The sequence below is a fragment of the Podarcis raffonei genome, chromosome 4, assembly GCF_027172205.1.
Source record: "Podarcis raffonei isolate rPodRaf1 chromosome 4, rPodRaf1.pri, whole genome shotgun sequence".
Classification (NCBI taxonomy): domain Eukaryota; kingdom Metazoa; phylum Chordata; class Lepidosauria; order Squamata; family Lacertidae; genus Podarcis; species Podarcis raffonei.
The window spans coordinates 8,181,577-8,202,041 of record NC_070605.1 but is presented as its reverse complement, the minus strand read 5'-3'; the positions used below and the strand labels follow the sequence as shown (position 1 = coordinate 8,202,041).

General features: G+C 46.2%; 1 protein-coding gene across 1 annotated transcript; it reads right to left on the bottom strand.

Annotated features, from left to right (window-relative positions):
* Positions 1 to 1,373: 1,373 nt before the first annotated feature.
* On the bottom strand, positions 1,374 to 18,160 carry UCP3 (uncoupling protein 3). Its single transcript, XM_053385373.1, has 8 exons — positions 17,958 to 18,160; positions 12,493 to 12,709; positions 9,642 to 9,846; positions 7,899 to 8,096; positions 7,159 to 7,260; positions 5,602 to 5,782; positions 3,555 to 4,032; positions 1,374 to 1,523 (listed from the first exon to the last, which is right to left on the bottom strand). Exons 2-7 carry the CDS (start codon positions 12,616 to 12,618, stop codon positions 3,918 to 3,920), a joined length of 927 nt encoding a protein of 308 aa, XP_053241348.1. The 5' UTR covers positions 12,619 to 12,709; positions 17,958 to 18,160; the 3' UTR covers positions 1,374 to 1,523; positions 3,555 to 3,917.
* Between the last annotated feature and the right edge of the window lie 2,305 nt (positions 18,161 to 20,465).

Below are 20,465 nucleotides of genomic sequence, written 5' to 3'. Positions count from 1 at the left end.
CCACGTATTTTAAAGGCACTGCAGTCTCTGCTATGCCTCATTCCCAGAGACAACTTGAACCCTGAGTAAGCGCTGAGAACCCCTGGAATCTCACGTTGCTTGGAGACTGGAAACACTTCTTGTTTCAAAATTATTATTAATATGCAAATCTGATCAATAAACCAGTGGATTAATCAACTAACGCTTGTATGATTAATCCGTGTGAAATCCTATACAGTCATACCTTGGTTTTCGAACAGCTTAGTTCACAAACAACTTAGAACGTGAATGTCGCAAACCCGGAAGTAGGCATTCTGGTTTGCGAGCTTTGCCCCGGAAGCCAAAAGTCCGGCGCAACTTCCGATTGGCTGCAGGAGTGTCCTGCAGCCAATCGGAAGCTGCACCTTGGTTTCCGAATGTTTCAGAAGTCGAGCGGACTTCCGGAACGCATTCTGTTCGAGAACCAAGGTACGGCTGTACACAGTTACTCAGCCCTGTTGAACTCAATGTGGCTTACTTCTGAGTAGACATAGAGGAGAGAAATGTGAAGATTTCTATCATCAGGTGTCCTATAGAGTGTCTTTAGATGTTAGTAGGGGATTTTTTTCTGGGAGTAGCAGACTTCCTACCTCCACCACCCAGATTACAATTGCTTCTGAAAGTCCCTACAGTGCTGCTAATAATAATAATAATAATAATACCATTTTGTCAACTGGAGTCACAAGTCTGAGAAAAACAAACCCAGGCCACAACTATCCTACCCTTCCCCAGTTGGGGACCACATTGCTTTGAGAATCTGGGAGTTGATGGGAGATATCTTTTAATTATTTTGCATTCAGCCACAGCTGGAGAATGTCAAATCGTGGGTCAGCTGCTAAATTAAATGAAACTGATGTAGATCTGAAAGAGAAAGTTCTGCAAAGTAGAAAAAAAAGCTTTATCTGGGGTGGGGGAATGCTACAAAAATGGGAACATTGCTGAAATATACTCAGAGTCGCAAAGTGATTTTATGCTCTTTATTCAGCTCATAGTGGTGAGGAGGAATGAATGAAAGTCCCCTCAAAGTATCTGCTTTATATACATTATTTACACAATGGGCTGCACATGATTGGCTAATTCCGGAATTCTACTGTAAGCCAATCAGGTTGTGGATTCACTTCTATCTGGAGCATGATTGGGTAGTTCCTGCCAACCAATCATACTGCTGCATTGTTCTAGGACCAATCAGACTGCTGCATTCTGAATCCTATTGTTCTAGGACCAATCAGACTGCTGCCTTTTGGATCCTATTGTTCTAGGACCAATCAGACTGCTGCCTTTTGGATCCTATTGTTCTAGGACCAATCAGACTGCTGCAGTTTGGATCCTATTCAACTCAGTACATAACAATTGCAGAAGAGCTTTGATTTCCTCTTGAACAGGGGGGTGGGGGGGGGAAATTGCTTCTTCTTCATCCAATCTGTATTTACAGCAGGAGTTCCATCTGCCAGCAGATTTTCCGTGGTTTCAGTAGGGCAGGCGCTGGTGTGTTGCAGAAGTCATCTCTAGGCAAAGGAGAAGGAAATTTAAGTTAGTTCTGGGAAGGAGGTTCTGCAGCAGTCTGCAAGCACAGATATCTCTATGTTCCTACTCAGACAACAGCATCCCCCCATCCCTTGTCTGTTCATGCCCAACCTGCTTCAGGCTGCAGAATGCCAGTAAAATGTTGCATTATCAGATGTGTTTGCTGGTAGACTCGGATGGTGTTGCCGTCCCCTGTTTCCTGCAACCTATAGCCACTGTAGTTTTACTGGTCCACTTTTTCCTAGCCATCACCTGGAACTAAAACTCCCTTTAGCCACATTTTCCTTTAGGAGAGGAAAGTCTTCTTCCCGTCCTCATTTTTGCCTGCGACACCTCCCTGTTCAGTGTCATTGCGGGTAGCAAAAACAAGGTGTATTTAAAGACTAAGGGAGGGACGCAGGTGGCACTGTGGGTTAAACCACAGAGCCTAGGAATTGCCGATCAGAAGGTCGGCGGTTTGAATCCCCGCGACGGGGTGAGCTCCTGTTGCTTGGTCCCAGCTCCTGCCAACCTAGCAGTTCAAAAGCACGTAAAACTGCAAGTAGATAAATAGCTACCACTCCGGCGGGAAGGTAAACGGTGTTTCCGTGCGCTGCTCTGGTTCGCCAGAAGCGGCTTAGTCCTGCTGGCCACATGACCCGGAAGCTGTACGCCGGCTCCCTCGGCCAGTAAAGCGAGATGAGCGCCGCAACCCCAGAGTCGGTCACGACTGGACCTAATGGTCAGGGGTCCCTTTACCTTTTTAAAGACTAAAGGAGCTTCCAGACTGTTGCCATTTTCAGGTGAGATTCAGTTGCATACTGGCAAATTTAGGTTGCATAATTATGGATGACTGGGAGGTCAGTGTGGGATAATGCTTGCTTTGATGCATCACCTAAGATCCCTACAAACACTTCAGAGCGAAGGCTGAAAAAAGAGCCAACATTGTCAGATTTCCTTGAGAATAAATCAGGACAAAGGTTCTGTAAACAAGGATGACTGGAAGTGCCTTTATAAATGTATTATGGCTTAAATCAGGTGTGGCTAACCTGGTGTTTCTAGATCTTTTAGACCAGAGTTTCCCAAACTTGGGGTCTCCAGCTGTTTTTGGACTACAGTTCCCACCATCCCTGACCACTGGTCTTGGCAGCTAGGGATGATGGGAGTTGTAGTCCAAAAAACAGCCGGAGACCCAAGTTTGGACAACACAGTTTTAGATAAAGTGGTACCTTGGTTCTCAAACTTAATCCGTTCCAAAATCCAAACGTTCCAAAACCAAGGCATCCTTTCCCATAGAAAGTAATGCAAAATGGATTAATCCGTTCCAGACTTTTAAAAATAACCCCTAAAACAGCAATTTAACATGGATTTTACTATCTTACGAGACCACTGATCCATAAAATGAAAGAAATAAACAATGCACTGCAGTCACACAATCAATCGATCAATCAGTAACTGAACTGGGTTCCACTCAGTCACAAAAACAAAATGAAAAAGAATCGCAAAAACAAAAACGCAAAATAAATAGCAAAAACAGACAGACCTCAGCGTGACACTCAAAACAAAAGTGTGGCACTCAAAACGGAGCACGTTTGGCTTCCGAAAAATGTTTGCAAACTGGAGCACTTATTTCTGAGTTTGCAGTGTTTGGGTTCTAAGGCGTTTGAGAACCAAGGTACCACTGTACAGTGGTACCTCAGGTTACATACGCTTCAGGTTACAGACTCCGCTAACCCAGAAATAGTGCTTCAGGTTAAGAACTTTGCTTCAGGATGAGAACAGAAATTGCGCGGCGGCAGCAGGAGGCCCCATTAGCTAAAGTGGTGCTTCAGGTTAAGAACAGTTTCAGGTTAAGAAGGGACCTCCAGAACGAATTAAGTACTTAACCCGAGGTACCACTGTACTGGCAACATTATTGCTACTCTGTAGGTCTCTTTGCAGTAAGATTGAACTAATCACTTTTTTCCTTGTGAAATTAAGTCCTTCTCCCTAAAACAATGCAATGCTATTAATATTCCCCATGGCATATTTACCTGTCAGTCAGAATCTTTGGACCAGGCCACACGAGACCCCATTCAAATCTGGATAAACCTCCTGGGCAAGGAAACATCAGAGTCTCACGGTAATCTTTTGCTGGGGTGGCAGCACCCAGAAGTCACGGGCACATCTGTCCTTTTTAAAGCCTCCTTTTCTCAGCTTTAATATTATGCGCCACGGAGCCACACAAGCCCATTCTGAAGCAATTAAAACCATTGCCGTTTGCGCCTTGCCGCCGCGACAAGAGTGTTTCCTAAAAGCTCCTTGGCCAAAGCTGTCTCTCTTGTGTTTTCCTCTCCCGTGTTTTCCTCTCAGGGAGTCCTTGGAGCGATCCACCTTCTCCTTCCCGGCTTCCGGTTTCAGAAAGGGGATTCCCAGGTGACCTGGGCCAGAACCATCAGTCTTTTCAGCTGCTCAAAGGACACAAACATCACCACGTTCCAGGATCCCAGGCGCAGGAAGGAGGGTATGAAACTGAACAGGACAGAGGCACCCAGTTAGACATGTGCTTCCCTTGAAAGACATAGGAAGAAGCTCCCATGGGCATCATGGAGGCCAGGGGTCGGGAACCTTAGGCCTGGGGGCCAAATCCAGCCCTGCAAGCTTCTGGCTATGGGGGGCTGCCTTTGAAGGTGACCCGGAAACTGCAACTAATCCAGAATGCGGCAGCTAGACTGGGGACTGGGAGCGGCCGCCGAGACCACATAACACCGGTCTTGAAAGACCTACATTGGCTCCACGTACGTTTTCGAGCACAATTCAAAGTGTTGGTGCTGACCTCTAAAGCCCTAAAGCAGGGCTTTAAAGGACCAGGTGCACAGCCTGGGAGTCATTTTGGACTCGCAGCTGCCCATGGAGGCGCAGGTCAGTTCTGTGTCCAGGGCAGCTGTCTTCCAGCTCCATCTGGTACTCAGGATGAGACCCTCCCTGCCCACAAATTGTCTCACCAGAGTGGTGCATGCTCTGGTTATCTCCTGCTTGGACTACTGCAATGCGCTCTACGTGGGGCTACCTTTGAAGGTGACCCGGAAACTGCAATTAATCCAGAATGCGGCAGCTAGACTGGTGACTGGGAGCAGCTGCCGAGACCACATAACACTGGTCCCGAAAGACCTACATTGGCTCCCATTATGTTTCCAAACACAATTCAAAGCATTGTTGCTGACCTTGAAAGCGCTAAACGGCCTTGGCCCAGAAGACCTGAAGGAGCGTCTCCACCCCCATTGTTCTGCCCGGACACTGAGGTCCAGCTCCGAGGGCCTTCTGGTGGTTCCCTCCCTGCGAGAAGTGAGGTTACAGGGAACCAGGCAGAGGGCCTTCTCGGTGGTGGCACCCGCCCTGTTGAACACCCTCCCATCAGATGCCGGACAGACAAACAACCAACTATATGACCTTCAGTAGATGTCTGACGGCAGTCCTGCATAGGGAGGTTTTTTGTGTGTGATGTCCTACTGTGTTTTTACTATTTTATGTTGGGAGCCACCAAGAGTGGCTGGGGCAACCCAGTCAGATGGGAATAATAATAATAATAATAATAATAATAATAATAATAATAATAGGCTTTTTAGTTTATTGCTGCATTTTGAAACTTTGCTTTGTGATTTTATTCTGCTCTAATATATATATATTTAAAATTGTACACTGCTTTGAGGCCAGTTTAAAAGGTGGCATAAAAATGTGTTTAAGATAAGGAAACTGATACCAAAAAAGCATAGATGATGGCAATAATAATAATAAATCGTATTATTTATACCCCGCTCATCTGGCTGGGTTTCCGCAGCCACTCTGGGTGACTCCCAACAGAATATTGAAAACATTAAAAACTTCCCTAAACAGGGCTGCCTTCAGATGTCTTCTAAAAGTCAGATAGTTGTCTGTTTCCTTGACATCTGGTGGGAGGGCGTTCCACAGCGAGGGAGCCACCACCGAGAAGGCCCTCTGCCTGGTAGTGAACTGCTCTGGGCTCTTTGGGTATAGGGCGGTATACAGATTTAATTAATAATAAAAAGAACAGAAGGGGGTGTTTAGGATGTTGTTGCTTACCCTTTGTAAAAAGCTGTGGGTCCCTCTTTCACCACCATAGTGAACATACAGTTCAGAGCGTTCTTGTACTGTCCAGGGATGGAGTTCATGTATCTCGTTTTGACCACATCCACGGGAGATGCCACGATGGTGGCACAGAATCCGGCTCCGAAGGCGGCGACAAAATGGCAGGGGAAATTGTCTGTTGGCGACAGGGAATGGATACGAGATGGTTCAGGTTTGGAGCAGCCCCAAAACTGGGAGCTTCCTTCCTTAGAAAGCCGTTCCAGAAGCTACCTTTTGAGGGTTGGCCGCCTAGGCCAAAGGCTGGTTGAAAGATCTAGACTTATGAGGTAGTTTGGTGCAGCAGTTATAGTGTCTGATGAAGGACACCGGGAGACTTGGGTTCAAATCCCACCCTGCAACCATGACACACACTTGGTAACCCTGAGTTTCTCTCTCTCAGTCTAATTTGCCACACGCCCAGTCTCCTCCTCCTCTCACTGCGCGGGAGTCTTCTGCGCAGGGAGGGCGTGGGTAGTGGAGGACCTGTGCTCTCCCTGCTGGTGTCCAGTGAAGAGTCCTGGAGCCCTCGAGCCGATTCCCCCCTCTGCCCCCCTTTATCCCTGGTGTTGCGCTGATTTGCTTCCCCCTCTGCTGAGCTGCCTCTCTCCCTGCTGGGTCCTTCTCCAGCATCATCTGGGAGACTCCCCTTCGCCTCTAGCTCCGATGTCAGTTCCCTGACAGATATGTAGTATAATGCTAATGCTAATACTAATACTAATAATAATAGAAGGATCCCTGAAAGGGAGGGGGGAAGTAATGAGATTCAGAGAATCTCATGAAATTAGTATATAAATGTTGATATAAAGTTGTATCTGTAAAAACCAATAAAAATATTTCAGGGGGGAAAGGAGAGAGACTGGACTATATGGAAATGGCTGAGATGACTGGCAGAATCCGAGACCAGGGAGAAGAGTTGGTGGAAGAAGATTGGAGGAAATTTAAAAATTATTTACAGAAGTATTGTAAAATGTATGAATGCTGATGACATTGAAATAAAATGAAGGGGTTCTAGTAATAAGAGATAAAAATTATAAATTATAAATTTGGGAGGTAAAATATATAAGGACAAAGTAGTAGGATACGAATTTGCTGAACTAATTGTTAAAAAGGGATATAAAAAAGGGAGGCGTGAGGAAGTCAGGAAAATAAGTTAATTGAAGATGAATAATTAGAAAAGAGTGATTTGTGTTTTTCTTATTCTATGTTTTGTGTGTTGATTGTTCTTTTTTCCCCCTTGTTAAATGTTTGTATTTTATGTATTGTGAAAGTGTGTATTGTTGTGTTTTATATTTTCTCTGTGTTTTTATTGTTCTATTTTTCTATTATTAAACTTAATAAAATATTATTTTTTAAAAAAAGAAAGAAAAGGAGAGAGACTGAGCCGCCATTTTGAATCCCACCTCCTTCATTGGCTGGAGACTCCATAATCTTTAAGACCACAAGTTAGGTAACTGGAGCAGACCTAGATTTGAGGCCTTGATTTCCAGCATCTGGAAGAGGAGGTCTCCCTACCTGTCATCAGGCGATATCTCAGCAGCGTTTCCTTGATGAGGTCATAGGTTACCATCTCCCCACAGTTCACGATAGAGTTTCGGATGATGTTCGGCAGGGTCCCTGTAGTGGGTGGAAGCAAAGGGTTGGGGTGTGTGTAGAGATTCTGGATTTCGTGATCTCCTGGCTGGATCCCAGGAGCTGACCAGGAGGTCTCAGTGGCTAGAATTATCTGTTTTCACGACTGTAGTTCAATAAATGTTCTTGCTGTTATCGCTGCGTCTTGCCTCATGGGAGCCCACCTACTATTCAGAGAGATTTTTAGGCTCCGATTTTAAAATCGCTTGAACCGATTATAATTTTGCATTTTCATACTGCGGCATCTGACACCCGCACCCTGGGACCTTAGGGTGAGAGGCGGGTAGGAAATAAAATCACCGTATTTTTTGCTCCATAAGACGCACCAGACCATAAGACGCACCTAGTTTTTGGAGGAGGAAAACAAGAAAAAAAATATTCTGAATCCCAGAAGCCAGAACAGCAAGAGGGATCGCTGCGCAGCGAAAGTAGCAATCCCTCTTGCTGTTCTGGCTTCTGGGATAGCTGCGCAGCCTGCATTCGCTCCATAAGACGCACACACATTTCCCCTTACTTTTTAGGAGGGAAAAAGTGAGACTTATAGAGCAAAAAATACGGTAATAAATAGGACAATCATAATAAATATCATGCAGAAAGGGAATGAATGGCGGAAGACAACGCACCTTTCCAGAGTCCTCGGACCCCTTCTTCCCTGGCGATGGTCCTGTAGGCGTCCACAGTCCCATTGTACTTCTTTGGTCCACCAACCAACCTGATGTGTGCTTGGAAGCGGACCTTAACCACATCCGTGGGCTGGGCGCAGGTGACGGCCATGGCTCCGGTCGTGCAACCGGCGAGTAACCGGGTGGGGATGCTGGCACCTGAGAAAGAGAAAGAGGCGGAAGATAAAGTCCCTAACAGAGAAGAAGGGCAAATCAAGTTGATGGACTATGCCGAAATAGCAAAACTGACTGGAAAGCTCAGGAACCAGGAAGACCAAAACTTTAATAAGGAATGGGGAAAATATATATATAATTTACCTCAAAGACCATTGCAAGCAGCTGAAAACATTAGCAGGACTATAATAACACTTGTAACGTAACAAGAAATATGGTATAAGGGAGTTAATTTTTTAACACAACATATGGTATGTAGATACACAAAATATGGTATGTAGATCCATTGTTCAATATGTGTGCTATATGTTTTATTTCCTAATTTGTTAAAAAAACTACATTACAGTGGTACCTCGGGTTAAGTACTTAATTCGTTCCGGAGGTCCGTTCTTAACCTGAAACTGTTCTTAACCTGAAGCACCGCATTAGCTAATGGGGCCTCCCGCTGCCACCGCGCCGCCAGAGCACGACTTCTGTTCTCATCCTGGAGCAAAGTTCTTAACCCGAGGTAATATTTCTGGGTTAGCGGAGTCTGTAACCTGAAGCATATGTAACCTGAAGCATCTGTAACCTGAGGTACCACTGTATTATGTTTATCTGTATTATTTAGAGTTCTTTCGTCTGATACCTGCATACAGCAACTATATTTTGCAAAGCATATGTGAAGATCTTTCGTATCTTTCGTCTGATACCTGCATACAACAACTATATTTTGCAAAGGCATAGGTGGAACATTACAAAGAACAAGTTCATTTTCTGCAGGTACTGCTTCTTAAAGGTGTCGCGTCTGACACTTGTATTCGTAAAGACATACGTGGAACACAAAAAAAAGTTTCTATTTGGACATTACACATATAAGAATATTTGTATTTCCTGTTCAAAATGTTGGTCTTTAGTTGCTTCTGCTTAATTTGATAATGTGAAAAGAGGTATGCTTATATGATGTATAAAGAATTCATATAGTTAAACACAGCCCGTTGTGTTGTGAGTATATTTGTTAGTTGAATTTACGTAACTATAGGTTTGATAGTGTAGCGTAGGATGACAGGCTGATGTTTTGTCAATGGGATAGCTCATGATGATGATGATGATAATAATAATAATAATAATAATAATAATAATAATAATAATAATAATAATAATTTATTTATACCCCGCCCATCTGGCTGGGTTTCCTCAGCCACTCTGGGCGGCTTCCAACAAAACACTAAAATACAATAACCTATTAAACATTAAAAGCTTCCCTAAACAGGGCTGCCTTCAGATGTCTTCTAAAAGTCTGATAGCTGTTTTCCTCTTTGACATCTGGTGGGAGGGCGTTCCACAGGGCGGGTGCCACTACCGAGAAGGCCCTCTGCCTGGTTCCCTGTAACTTGGCTTCTCACAGTGAGGGAACCGCCAGAAGGCCCTCGGAGCTGGACCTCAGGGTCCGGGCTCAACGATGGAGGTGGAGACACTTGGAAGCCCGCCATGTTTCCGAACGAGACCACCGCCGGAGCTCGGGGCCACCGGAGGGAGTGGGGAACTTACTGTCTGAGCCCTTGGGGGTGTAGAACTGCTTCACTGAGTCATACAGGCCGATCCGGATGGATGCAAAGCTCATCTGCCGCTGGAGGCCGGCCACCAAGCCGTTGTAGAGACTCTTTGGCCCCTCCGTCTTCACCATGGTAGTGATGGTGCCCAACGCCCCTTTGTACTTCTTCGCTGTCCTGGAAGCCTTGCATTCCCCTTGAATCTGAAAGGAGAAGTTGACGAGAAATCGACCACTCATCACATGGCACAGCTCCGTTTTGTAGCAGACTGAGTCTGCATTCAGCAAGTAACATCCTTAATGGTACACTAGGCAGTAGATATTGGTCAAAATACAGTGGTACCTCGGGTTACATACGCTTCAGGTTACAGACTCTGCTAACCCAGAAATAGTGCTTCAGGTTAAGAACTTTGCTTCAGGATGAGAATAGAAATCGTCCTCCGGCGTCGCGGTGGCAGCAGGAGGCCCCATTAGCTAAAGTGGTGCTTCAGGTTAAGAACAGTTTCAGGTTAAGAACAGACCTCCGGAACGAATTAAGTACTTAACCTGAGGTACCACTGTATAGTCATGGAAGAAAACCGGGTCAAACACATGTTGGAAATGTAAAGAAAAAGAAGGGACTTTTTATCATACGTGGTAGGAATGTACAGAAGTTAAAAACTTTTGGGAAATGATATATAATGAATTGAAAAAAACGTTTAAAATGACATTTGTAAAGAAACCAGAAGCATTTCTGTTAAGGATTGTAGGACAAGACCTGCCAAGAAAAACGAAGAACTTATTTATGTATGCTACAACAGCGGCAAGAGTCTTGATAGGACAGGGATGGAAGAATGAGGAAATTCCAGCGAAAGAACAGTGGCAAGAGAAATTAATGAGCTACGTAGAGCTGCCTAAACTGACATACAAATTGCGGGACAAGGACAACTGTGACTTTAAGGAAGAATGGGAGCTTTTTACAATTTATCTAAAAAGACAACAAAATGAATTTTGAATAAAAATACACAAATTTATTGGTTGATAACATGGTAGATAGACAATGTAAGGATATGTATAATTGTATAACATGCAGAGAATATTATGTGCTGAGAAATCTGAGAAAGGAGCTGAGGGAAGAAGGGTGGGGAAAAAGGGGGAAAATAATGAATATGATATGTTTTGATAATTTGTTATGTTGAAATTGTTAATAAAAACTTTTTAAAAAATATAGACATGAAAGCATGGGAACAATTGTGGAATATACATATGGTCTAAGAGAAAATTACATGAAAATTATCGTTGGGATCTAACACCGAGTAAACTGGCAAAAATGTATAAATCTAAATCAAACAAGTGTTGGGAATGTAAAGAGAAAGAGGGTTCTTTTTATCATATGGGGTGGTCTTGTAGTGAGGTTAAAGCTTACTGGGGAATGATATATAATGAATTGAAAAGGATGTTCAAAATAAGTTTTGTCAAAAAAACCCAGAAGCTTTTCTTTTGGGAATTATAGGGACAGAACTACCTAAATTGTACAGAAATTTATTCATGTACAGCAGCAAGAATATTAAAGGTAAGGTAAAGGTACCCCTGCCCGTACGGGCCAGTCTTGACAGACTCTGGGGTTGTGCGCCCATCTCACTCAAGAGGCCGGGGGCCAGCGCTGTCCGCAGACACTTCCGGGTCACGTGGCCAGAGTGACAAGCTGCATCTGGCGAGCCAGCGCAGCACATGGAAACGCCGTTTACCTTCCCGCCAGTAAGCGGTCCCTATTTATCTACTTGCACCCAGGGGTGCTTTCGAACTGCTAGGTTGGCAGGCGCTGGGACCGAGCAACGGGAGCGCACCCCACCACGGGGATTCGAACCGCTGACCTTTTGATCGGCAAGCCCTAGGCACTGAGGCTTTTACCCACAGCGCCACGCGCGTCCCAAGCAAGAATATTACTCGCCCCAAAATGGAAAGAAGCAGAAGCCCCAGCAAAGGAAAATGGATACAGAAACTTACAGAATATATGCAGAAATGGCAAAACTTACCAGAAGAGTAAGAGATCAAGATAACAAACTTTTTATAAAAGAATAGGGTATTTATTTATTGAATATTTACGGATAAATTGCAAACAGATAAAAACATTGGTAGGGTTATTGTAATAACCTGCAATTTCATAAGACTAGACTGGACGCTCGGGTTGCGAACACGATCCGTGCGGGATGCACGTTCGCAATCCGCAGTGTTCACAACCCGTGTCTGCGCGTCTGCGCATGCGCAGGTTGCGATTTAGCGCTTCTGCGCATGCGCGACTGCCGAAACCTGGAAGTAACCTGTTCCGGTACTTCTGGGTTTCGGCAGTCCGTAACCTGAAAAAACGCAACCTGAAGCAGCTGTAACCCGAGGTATGACTGTATACATTTAAAGTAGATTGATAGATGAGGAAATTAAGTTAATTAAATTAAAATTAAAATTAAGTTAAATAAAATTAAATTTATTTGGATATGCAGAAGTTAATAAAAAATAAATTTAAGGAACCACAGAAAGAGGGGGAAGGAAGTGAAGTCTTAAAATGATTGTAAAATCAGTGAAATGTATATATCTGAAAAGTATAAATCAAATTTTTAAAAATGTCTGCATTCATACCACTTTAAGCAGCTGGGAGTGCTTCTTGCTTGTGCTCATATGCCACCTTTTCCCTGAAGGAAGTCAAGCTGGCATGCATAGTTTTCCATTTAATCTCAACAACAACCCTGCGAGGTTGGGCTGAGAGGCAGAGATTGGCTCCCATGGTCACCCAGCAAGCTTCATTATGGCTGAGTGGGGGATTTGAACCCGGGTCTCGCTGGTCCCAGTTCGGCACCCTAACCCAGCGGTTCTCACCTGCAGCCTGACTTTGGCCGTGTCCAGGGGGAAGGTGAAAAGGTCAGCAATGCAGGCAGCCGTCCCGGCGCTGAGAAACTTGACGGTTGCTGAGGGGGGGATGTCCGTGGGCTTCAAGCCGACCATCGTGCCACTGTTGACGGAGGCGTTTCAGCCCCGGAAGATGTCCGCGAACACCGAGAAGGAGGCTTTGCCGTCCTTGGCAATATAGATGAGCCTGGGGAGGGGAAATAAATCTTCATAAATCCTGTCCTTTCTCACTGTCCTGTCCAATTCATGACCTTGAAAGCCCTAAACCAGGCGTAGGCAAACTCGGCCCGCCAGATGTTTTGGGACTACAACTCCCATCATCCTTAGGTAACAGGGCCAGTGGTCAGGGATGATGGGAGTTGTAGTCCCAAAAACGTCTCGAGGGCCGCGTTTGCCTATGCCTGCCCTAAACGGCCTCGGCCCAGGATACCTGAAGGAGCGTCTCCACCCCTGTTGTTCAGCCCAGACACTGAGGTCTAGCTCCGAGGGCCTTCTGGTGGTTCCCTCCCTGCGAGAAGCAAAGCTACAGGAACCAGGCAGAGGGCCTTCTTGGTGGTGGCACCCGCCCTGTGGAATGCTCTCCCATCAGATGTCAAGGAAATAAACAACTATCAGATTTTTGGAAGACATCTGAAGGCAGCGCTGCTTAGGGAAGTTTTTAATGTTTGATGTTTTATTGTGTTTTTAATATTCTGTTATGGGACGCGGGTGGCACTGTGGGTTAAACCACAGAGCCTAGGACTTGCCAATCAGAAGGTCGGCGGTTCAAATCCCCATGAACCCCAGAGTCGTCCGCAACTGGACCTAATGGTCAGGGGTCCCTTTACCTTTACCTTTAATATTCTGTTGGGAGCCAGCCAGAGTGGCTGGGGAAACCCAGCCAGATGCGCGTGGTATAAATAAATAAATCATCATCATCATCATCATCATCACTGAATGGATAACAGTCCACACGTATTGAGAGCCTAAGAACTGACTCCTGGATCTGGAAAATGGCCAGTCTAGACCAGCATCCTGTTCTCACAGTAGCCAACAGGGAACCCACAAGCAAGATTGTTGGTAGACCTGATATCAACAACATTGTGATGGCCTGGGATTCGGACTCGGAGGCTGAACCTGAGGGATCCCAGCCTGCACAGGAGTCCCCGCCTCCAGAACCAGCTGAGGGTGTGAGCCTGAAGGGTCCTCACCTGTGCTGGATCCTCAGGAGCAGATACCAGCTGAGTCTGCTCTGGCTCCGGAGGTGATGGAGGACCCATTGCCTGCAGGTGCTCCACTCTCAGCCCCGTCATCGGAAGGTGAGGTTGCCTCTGGGTCCGATAATCCTCCAGCCTCTCCTGAGCTGCAGAGGCTCAGGGCAGAGAGGCGGAGGGAACTAAGTTCCCGCAGGAGGAGTGCTGGCCTCCAGGCCAGGAGAGGCGAGTCACCTGTGGACCGGGGCCGCCCTATGCCTCGGGGCAGATAAAAGCCAGCCAGCCCCAGTCCCAAGATGCGGGAGCAACATTGTTGGTAGCCTGTTCCTGTCTAGACCCTGTCCTGCTCTTCTGCCAGAGTTCCTGACCACGCCCGACTCCCTGCCTTGGACCACGCTTCAGCTTTGACGGACAGCCTCCATACCGCACCCTCGACCTCGGACTGGACTTGGACCTTGCCGCACGGTTAACCCTCGGGACCAGCACAAACATAAAACTAAATCAAAAGAGATACCAGTAGACCACTGTGGGGTGTATACTCTTCCTTGCCTGCGTAGGCCTGGCAGGCGTTTTAAAGTTGGCACAGGAGGTGACTGCTGAATCTCTAGTGGCAGTGTGTTCCACAGGACTGGGTCAATCGCCCAATATACCAGTATACCTGAAGGAGCGTCTCCACCCCCATCGTTCTGCCCGGACACTGAGGTCCAGCTCCGAGGGCCTTCTGGCGGTTCCCTCCTTGCGAGAAGTAAGGTTACAGGGTTACAGGGAAGCAGGCAGAGGGCCTTCTCGGTGGCGGCGCCCTCCCTACAGATCTCAAGGAGATAAAGAACTACACAACCTTTTGAAGACATCTGAAGGTAGCTCTGCACAGTGGATGCTGGAGTTGCGAATGTAATCTGTGCAGGAAGCACATTTGCAACTCACAGCACCGTGTGTGCACATGCGTGGGTTGCGATTCGGTGTTTCTGTGCATGCGCAAAGCGCGATTTAGCGTTTATTGCGCATGCGCAAGCGCCGAAACCCGGAAGTAACCAGTTCCAGTCCTTCTGGGTTCAGCGCAGTGCGCAACCCGAAATCGTGCAACCCGAAGCATCTGTAACCCGAGGTATGACTGTACTGTACTGGGAAGTTTTTAGTGTTTGACGTTTTAGTACAGTATGTTTTATATGTGCTAGAAGCTGCCAAAAGTGGCTGGGGAAACACAGCAGCAGATGGGTAGGGTATAAATGATAAAATTATGATTATTATCATTGCCTTACGACAATGTGTTATTTTCTTGTTGGAAAGGGGAAGACAGGAAGAAGGGGAACAAGGAGGGTGGGAAGAATTGCTATGACAAAATGTGCATCTCACAATGCCAAATCATTTAATCTCTGGGCAAGGTGGAACTTGTAGGATGACGGGAAACAACAGAAACTAGCCTGAGCTTGAGGGCCAGTAATTTAAGCCAGCGACTATTTGCATGAAGATTCCTGGAACGTACCTGAGAATTAAGACCGCTTGCCAAGACTGGGAAATGAAATATTTTGCCAGTTCTAAGTGCTAAGAGAATTTCGGAGAGAAATAAACTGGAAGTTGCAGCAAGAGTTGGGGGTTGTTTTAGGGGGAATTAACAATGTTAGTTGTGTGAAGCTGGCGCTGCCCAAACATTTGCTTCTCAAACGCTCCCACTTCATAGCTGCTTAGCACGTGTTGCAAAAAAGCGAATTATGACAGACGTAAAGACATCTTAACTTCCCAGCGCCTTTCTAAAGCGTCATGGCTCCTTAAAGGCTGCTGTGAATTCTGACTGCGTTGGAAGTTGGAGGAGAATGTAATTCTTGAACCAACGAAGTGCCCCTAGCCCAGCAGCCTAGTCTAACAGTGGCAAGCTTGGAAGCAGGATCCGAGCACAAGAGCAACTCTCCCCTGCTGTGGTTTCCACAGTTTAACCATTCGCTGCTTGAAGAAGGACTTTTTTGGGGGTGGGGAACTGACTGCTTTGAGAAGGCTGGTGCCATGCTGCTTTTATTGATATGGTTTTAAAAGATTTTTTAACAAAAAAAATTTAACAGATTTTTATATACGTGTATCTTTTTAATTCTATCAGTGTTTAATTGCTTTTCAATTATTGTTTTTCCCCTGTTTTCAGCAGTTCTTATTTTTATCTATAAGCTGCCCTGAAAAGACCCCAATGACTCCAATTTCCATTCCTAAGGAAATCAGGCCTGAGTGCTCACTGGAAGGGCAGATCCTGAAGCTGAGGCTCCAATACTTTGGCCACCTCATGAGAAGAGAAGACTCCCTGGAAAAGACCGTGATGTTGGGAAAGATGGAGGGCACAAGGAGAAGGGGACGACAGAGGACGAGGTGGTTGGACAGTGTTCTCGAAGCTACTAACATGAGTCTGACCAAACTGCGGGAGGCAGTGGAAGACAGGAGTGCCTGGCGTGCTCTGGTCCATGGGGTCACGAAGAGTCGGACACGACTAAACATCTAAACAACAGCATGAATCCACTACCTTTCCTTCTAGCTCTGAATCCTGTGATCCCAATCCCGTTGTGGAGGATGCCACGGAACAATTCAAAGATGCTCCGTTATTCAGAAAACTGTCCCGAATCTTCCGCTAAGGCCCTGATCCAGTGACAATCAGAATCGTAGAAGTGTAGGGATGGAAGGAACCCAAGGAGTCATATAGTCCATGGGTAGGCAAACTAAGGCCCGGGGGCTGGATCCGGCCCAATCACTTCCTCAATCTGGCCCGCGGACAGTCCGGGAATCAGCTTTTTTTTACATGAGTAGATTGTGTCCTTTTATTTAAAATGCATCTCTGGGTTATTTGTGGGGCATAGGAATTCATTCATTTCCCACCCCCCACCCCCACCCCCTGAAAATATAGTCTGGCCCCCCATAAGGTCTGAGGGACAGTGGACTGGCCCCCTGCTGAAAAAGGTTGCTGACCCCTGATCTACTCCAAGCCCCTGCAATGCAGGAATCGCAGCTAAGTCCCATTAAAAGTCCCAATAAAAGGAATTAAAAGAAAGTTTCTTGCTAAATAAGTCCAGGGTCTGAAATCAACCACAAGGCGAGTGCATGCGTAATATGGCCTCTTCGCATTCTCTAGTGCAGGCATGGCCAAACTCGGCCCTCCAGATGTTTTGGGACTACAACTCCCATCATCCCTAGCTAACAGGACCAGTGGTCACGGATGATGGGAATTGTAGTCCCAAAACTTCTGGAGGGCCAAGTTTGGCCATGCCTGCTCTAGTGCAACTTTTGCCAGCCTGGTGCCTCCCAGCACAGCTGCCTGCGGCTGATGGGAGGTTGTCTTCCAAAACATCTGTAGGACAGCAGGTTGGCAAAGGCATCTGCTCAAGTGCTAGTAGTAGTAGTAGTAGTAGTAATAATAATAATAATAATAATAATAATAATAATAATAATAATAATATATTACTTATGCCCCTCCCATCTGGCTGGGTTTCCTCAGACACTTTGGGCGGCTCCCAACAAGAGATTAAAAACACATTAAAACATCAGTGATTAAAAACTTCCCCAAACAGGGCTGCCTTCAGATGTCTTCTAAAAGTCAGGTAGTTGTTTATTTCCTTGACATCTGATGGGAGGGTGTTCCACAGAGCGGGTGCCACCACCGAGAAGGCCCTCTGCCTGGTTCCCTGTAACTTTGCTTCTCGCAAAGAAGACCTTTCAATCCAACCAGTGCTATTTCTCTAGAAAAAGAGGTGCCGGAACTCACTACGAATGCCTCCTTTGCTCTAATGGCAACGGCATAGGGACGCGGGTGGCGCTGTGGGTTAAACCACAGAGCCTAGGGTTTGCCGATCAGAAGGTCGGCGGTTCGAATCCCTGCAACGGGGTGAGCTCCCGTTGCTCAGTCCCTGCTCCTGCCAACCTAGCAGTTCGAAAGCACGTCAAAGTGCAAGTAGATAAATAGGTACTGCTCTGGTGGGAAGGTAAACGGCGTTTCCATGCGCTGTTCTGGTTCGCCAGAAGCGGCTTAGTCATGCTGGCCACATGACCCAGAAGCTGTATGCCGGCTCCCTCGGCCAATAAAGTGAGATGAGCGCCACAACCCCAGAGTCAGCCAGGACTGGACCTAACGGTTAGGGGTCCCTTTAACTTTTTACCTTTAATGGCGACAGTGCCCACCTGAGAGATGCCAGAACCGAATCCCGGCTGAACAAAAAGCCCTGAATCCGGCCAACCAACTCCATGCAAGCAAAGATAACCAGAAAAAACACACACCTTAGTTGGCCCCAGATGTTTTCTGCTTGAATCCCTTGCGGGCTGATCCGTAGTCGTTCCTGCCGAAAGGCGGTGATGTGAATTTTGCAGAGAAAAGTATTACTAAATCAGGGGGTTGGATCGACAGCCTAGGAATCGCAGCAGCAGCGAATGTTACGTTCAGCTCAACCATCCACCGAAGCTACTCTGTTTGGCATCTTCTCATTGAGACTCTCATTTATAAGATTTGCCGCGGTTGGCATTTCAGCAGGGAGCAGACGGGTGAAAACAGAGATCAGGTCTCCTCGGGTCAGTCAGTTCAAGAAGAGCACATGCCCCAGTCGCCGTGTCCTCATGTGAATTAAAATAGAAACGGGCGACTTCTGTTTGGTAATATCCCCAGTGGTGGTAAAAGGTAAAGGTAAAAGGTAAAGGTAAAGGGACCCCTGACCATTAGGTCCAGTCGTGGCCGCCTCTGGGGTTGCGACGCTCATCTCGCTTTAATGGCCGAGGGAACCGGCGTACAGCTTCCGGGTCATGTGGCCAGCATGACTAAGCCGCTTCTGGCGAACCAGAGCAGCGCACGGAAACGCCGTTTACCTTCCCGCCAGAGTGGTACCTATTTATCTACTTGCACTTTGACGTGCTTTCAAACTGCAAGGTTGGCAGGAGCAGCGATCGAGTAATGGGAGCTCACCCCGTTGCGGGGATTCGAACCGCCGACCTTCTGATCGGCAAGTCCTAGGCTCTGTGGTTTAACCCACAGCGCCACCCGGTAAAAAACCATGCAGTGAGGTTGAGGGTACGTTCTATCATATGTGGCGGACTTGTAAAAGGGCAAAAAAAGAGTATTGGGAAATAATTCATAACGAATTGAAAAAAAAAATGTTTAAAAGTACTCCCCCCCCCAAAAAAACCCAGAGTACTTTTTGTTGGGGATAATTCAGATTGAAATTCCCAGGTGTCAAAAGCGGTTATTCATGTATGACAGCACTGCAGCCCGTGTTTTCCTAGCACAAAAATGGAAAACAAGCAAGGTCCCAAACAAAGAAGAATGGCAACTTAAACTGAAGGAATATGCATGGCTTGCAGACTTAACATATAGAATAAGAGAACAAGAAGAATATTCGTTTCAAGATGATTGGAAAATGTTTATTGAATATATGGGGGGAAATTGTGCACACTTGAAAACGGCAGCATGAAGATAAATTCGACAGTGTAAATCAGGCATAGGCAAACTCGGCCCTCCAGATGTTTTGGGACTACAACTCCCATCATCCCTAGCTAACAGGCCCAGTGGTCAGGGATGATGGGAGTTGTAGTCCCAAAACATCTGGAGGGCCGAGTTTGCCTATGCCTGGTGTAAATAAGTTTTGACGGATGTAATAAAGGAAAACTGAATGGTTTGGTTTATGTAAAACATGCAGGGATTTATGGTATGCAAAATGAACCACGGAAAGAGAAAACAAAAATTTTTTTTTCTTTCCAGTAGCACCTTAAAGACCAACTAAGTTAGTTCTTGGTATGAGCTTTCCTGTGCATGCACACTTCTTCAGATACACTGAAACAGAAGTATCTGAAGAAGTGTGCATGCACACGAAAGCTCATACCAAGAACTAACTTAGTTGGTCTTTAAGGTGCTACTGGAAAGAAAAATTTTTTTTTGTTTTGACTATGGCAGACCAACACGGCTACCTATCTGTCACGGAAAGAGAAGAAGGGAGGGAAGCCATTGATATTTTAAGGTTGTTTAAATGAATATTCTAAAATGCAAAACAGAAAAATTGAATAAAAAGTATACCCCCCCCCAAGTCCCCAACACAGGAGCCTGGCTTGCAAATGTTATCTGTGGAGAAAGTAGGACCCTATTACTGCTTACAACCCCACTTTTAAGCTTACAAAGCGATTTAGAGTCTGGCTGTGCTTGCCCTTACAACAGCCTTGCGAGGTAGGACCCTGCCGTTCCCATTTTACAGATAGGTATGAGTCCCGCACTGCAAGGGAGCACTGGATGGGCCCCTTTCAGCTCTCCAGTCCCAAAAGTCTACGCTAGCAAGCTCCTCCAAATAATCAGGTTTTTTGGGGGAGGATTTTTCCTGATTTGCTTGCACAAAGTTTACGAGGAGATTAGCAGCGACAGGCGTTTATCTCGTGTCCTCAATTGACCTGGGGAACTTGTTATAAGCTTTGCAGAGGGAGACCAGCTCTCCTACGTAACTTTGCTGACGACTCCGAAGTTTATGTCCCCCTCGTTTCCTTGTAAACCGAGGACCTGGTGGTCTGGATATTGGCGCATTAAAAATAGATACTGACAAACATTGAGAGGACCTGGAATTTGACCAGGGCCTGGGGCTGTCCACCTGCTCTTCTGCTATTTAGAGAAGCTGCTTTGGTGAAACGAGCGAGGGAAATGTGGCCTTTGCACCAGATAGTTCATGTGTGTCATGTGTTTTTTGGGGGGGTGCCACATGCTGCAGCTTCTTTTGCAATTAGGGCTAATTGCTTGCAGGCCACTGATTGAGACGTCTA

Coding starts and splice junctions, on each gene's coding strand:
- UCP3 (XM_053385373.1), bottom strand. CDS start 12,618: ATGGTCGGCTTGAAGCCCACGGACATCCCCCCCTCAGCAACCGTCAAG. Junction 7,261..7,898: donor GGTCCGAGGACTCTGGAAAG/GTGCGTTGTCTT, acceptor CACCCACTACAG/GGACCCTGCCGAACATCATC. Junction 5,783..7,158: donor GAGATATCGCCTGATGACAG/GTAGGGAGACCT, acceptor TGTCGCCAACAG/ACAATTTCCCCTGCCATTTT.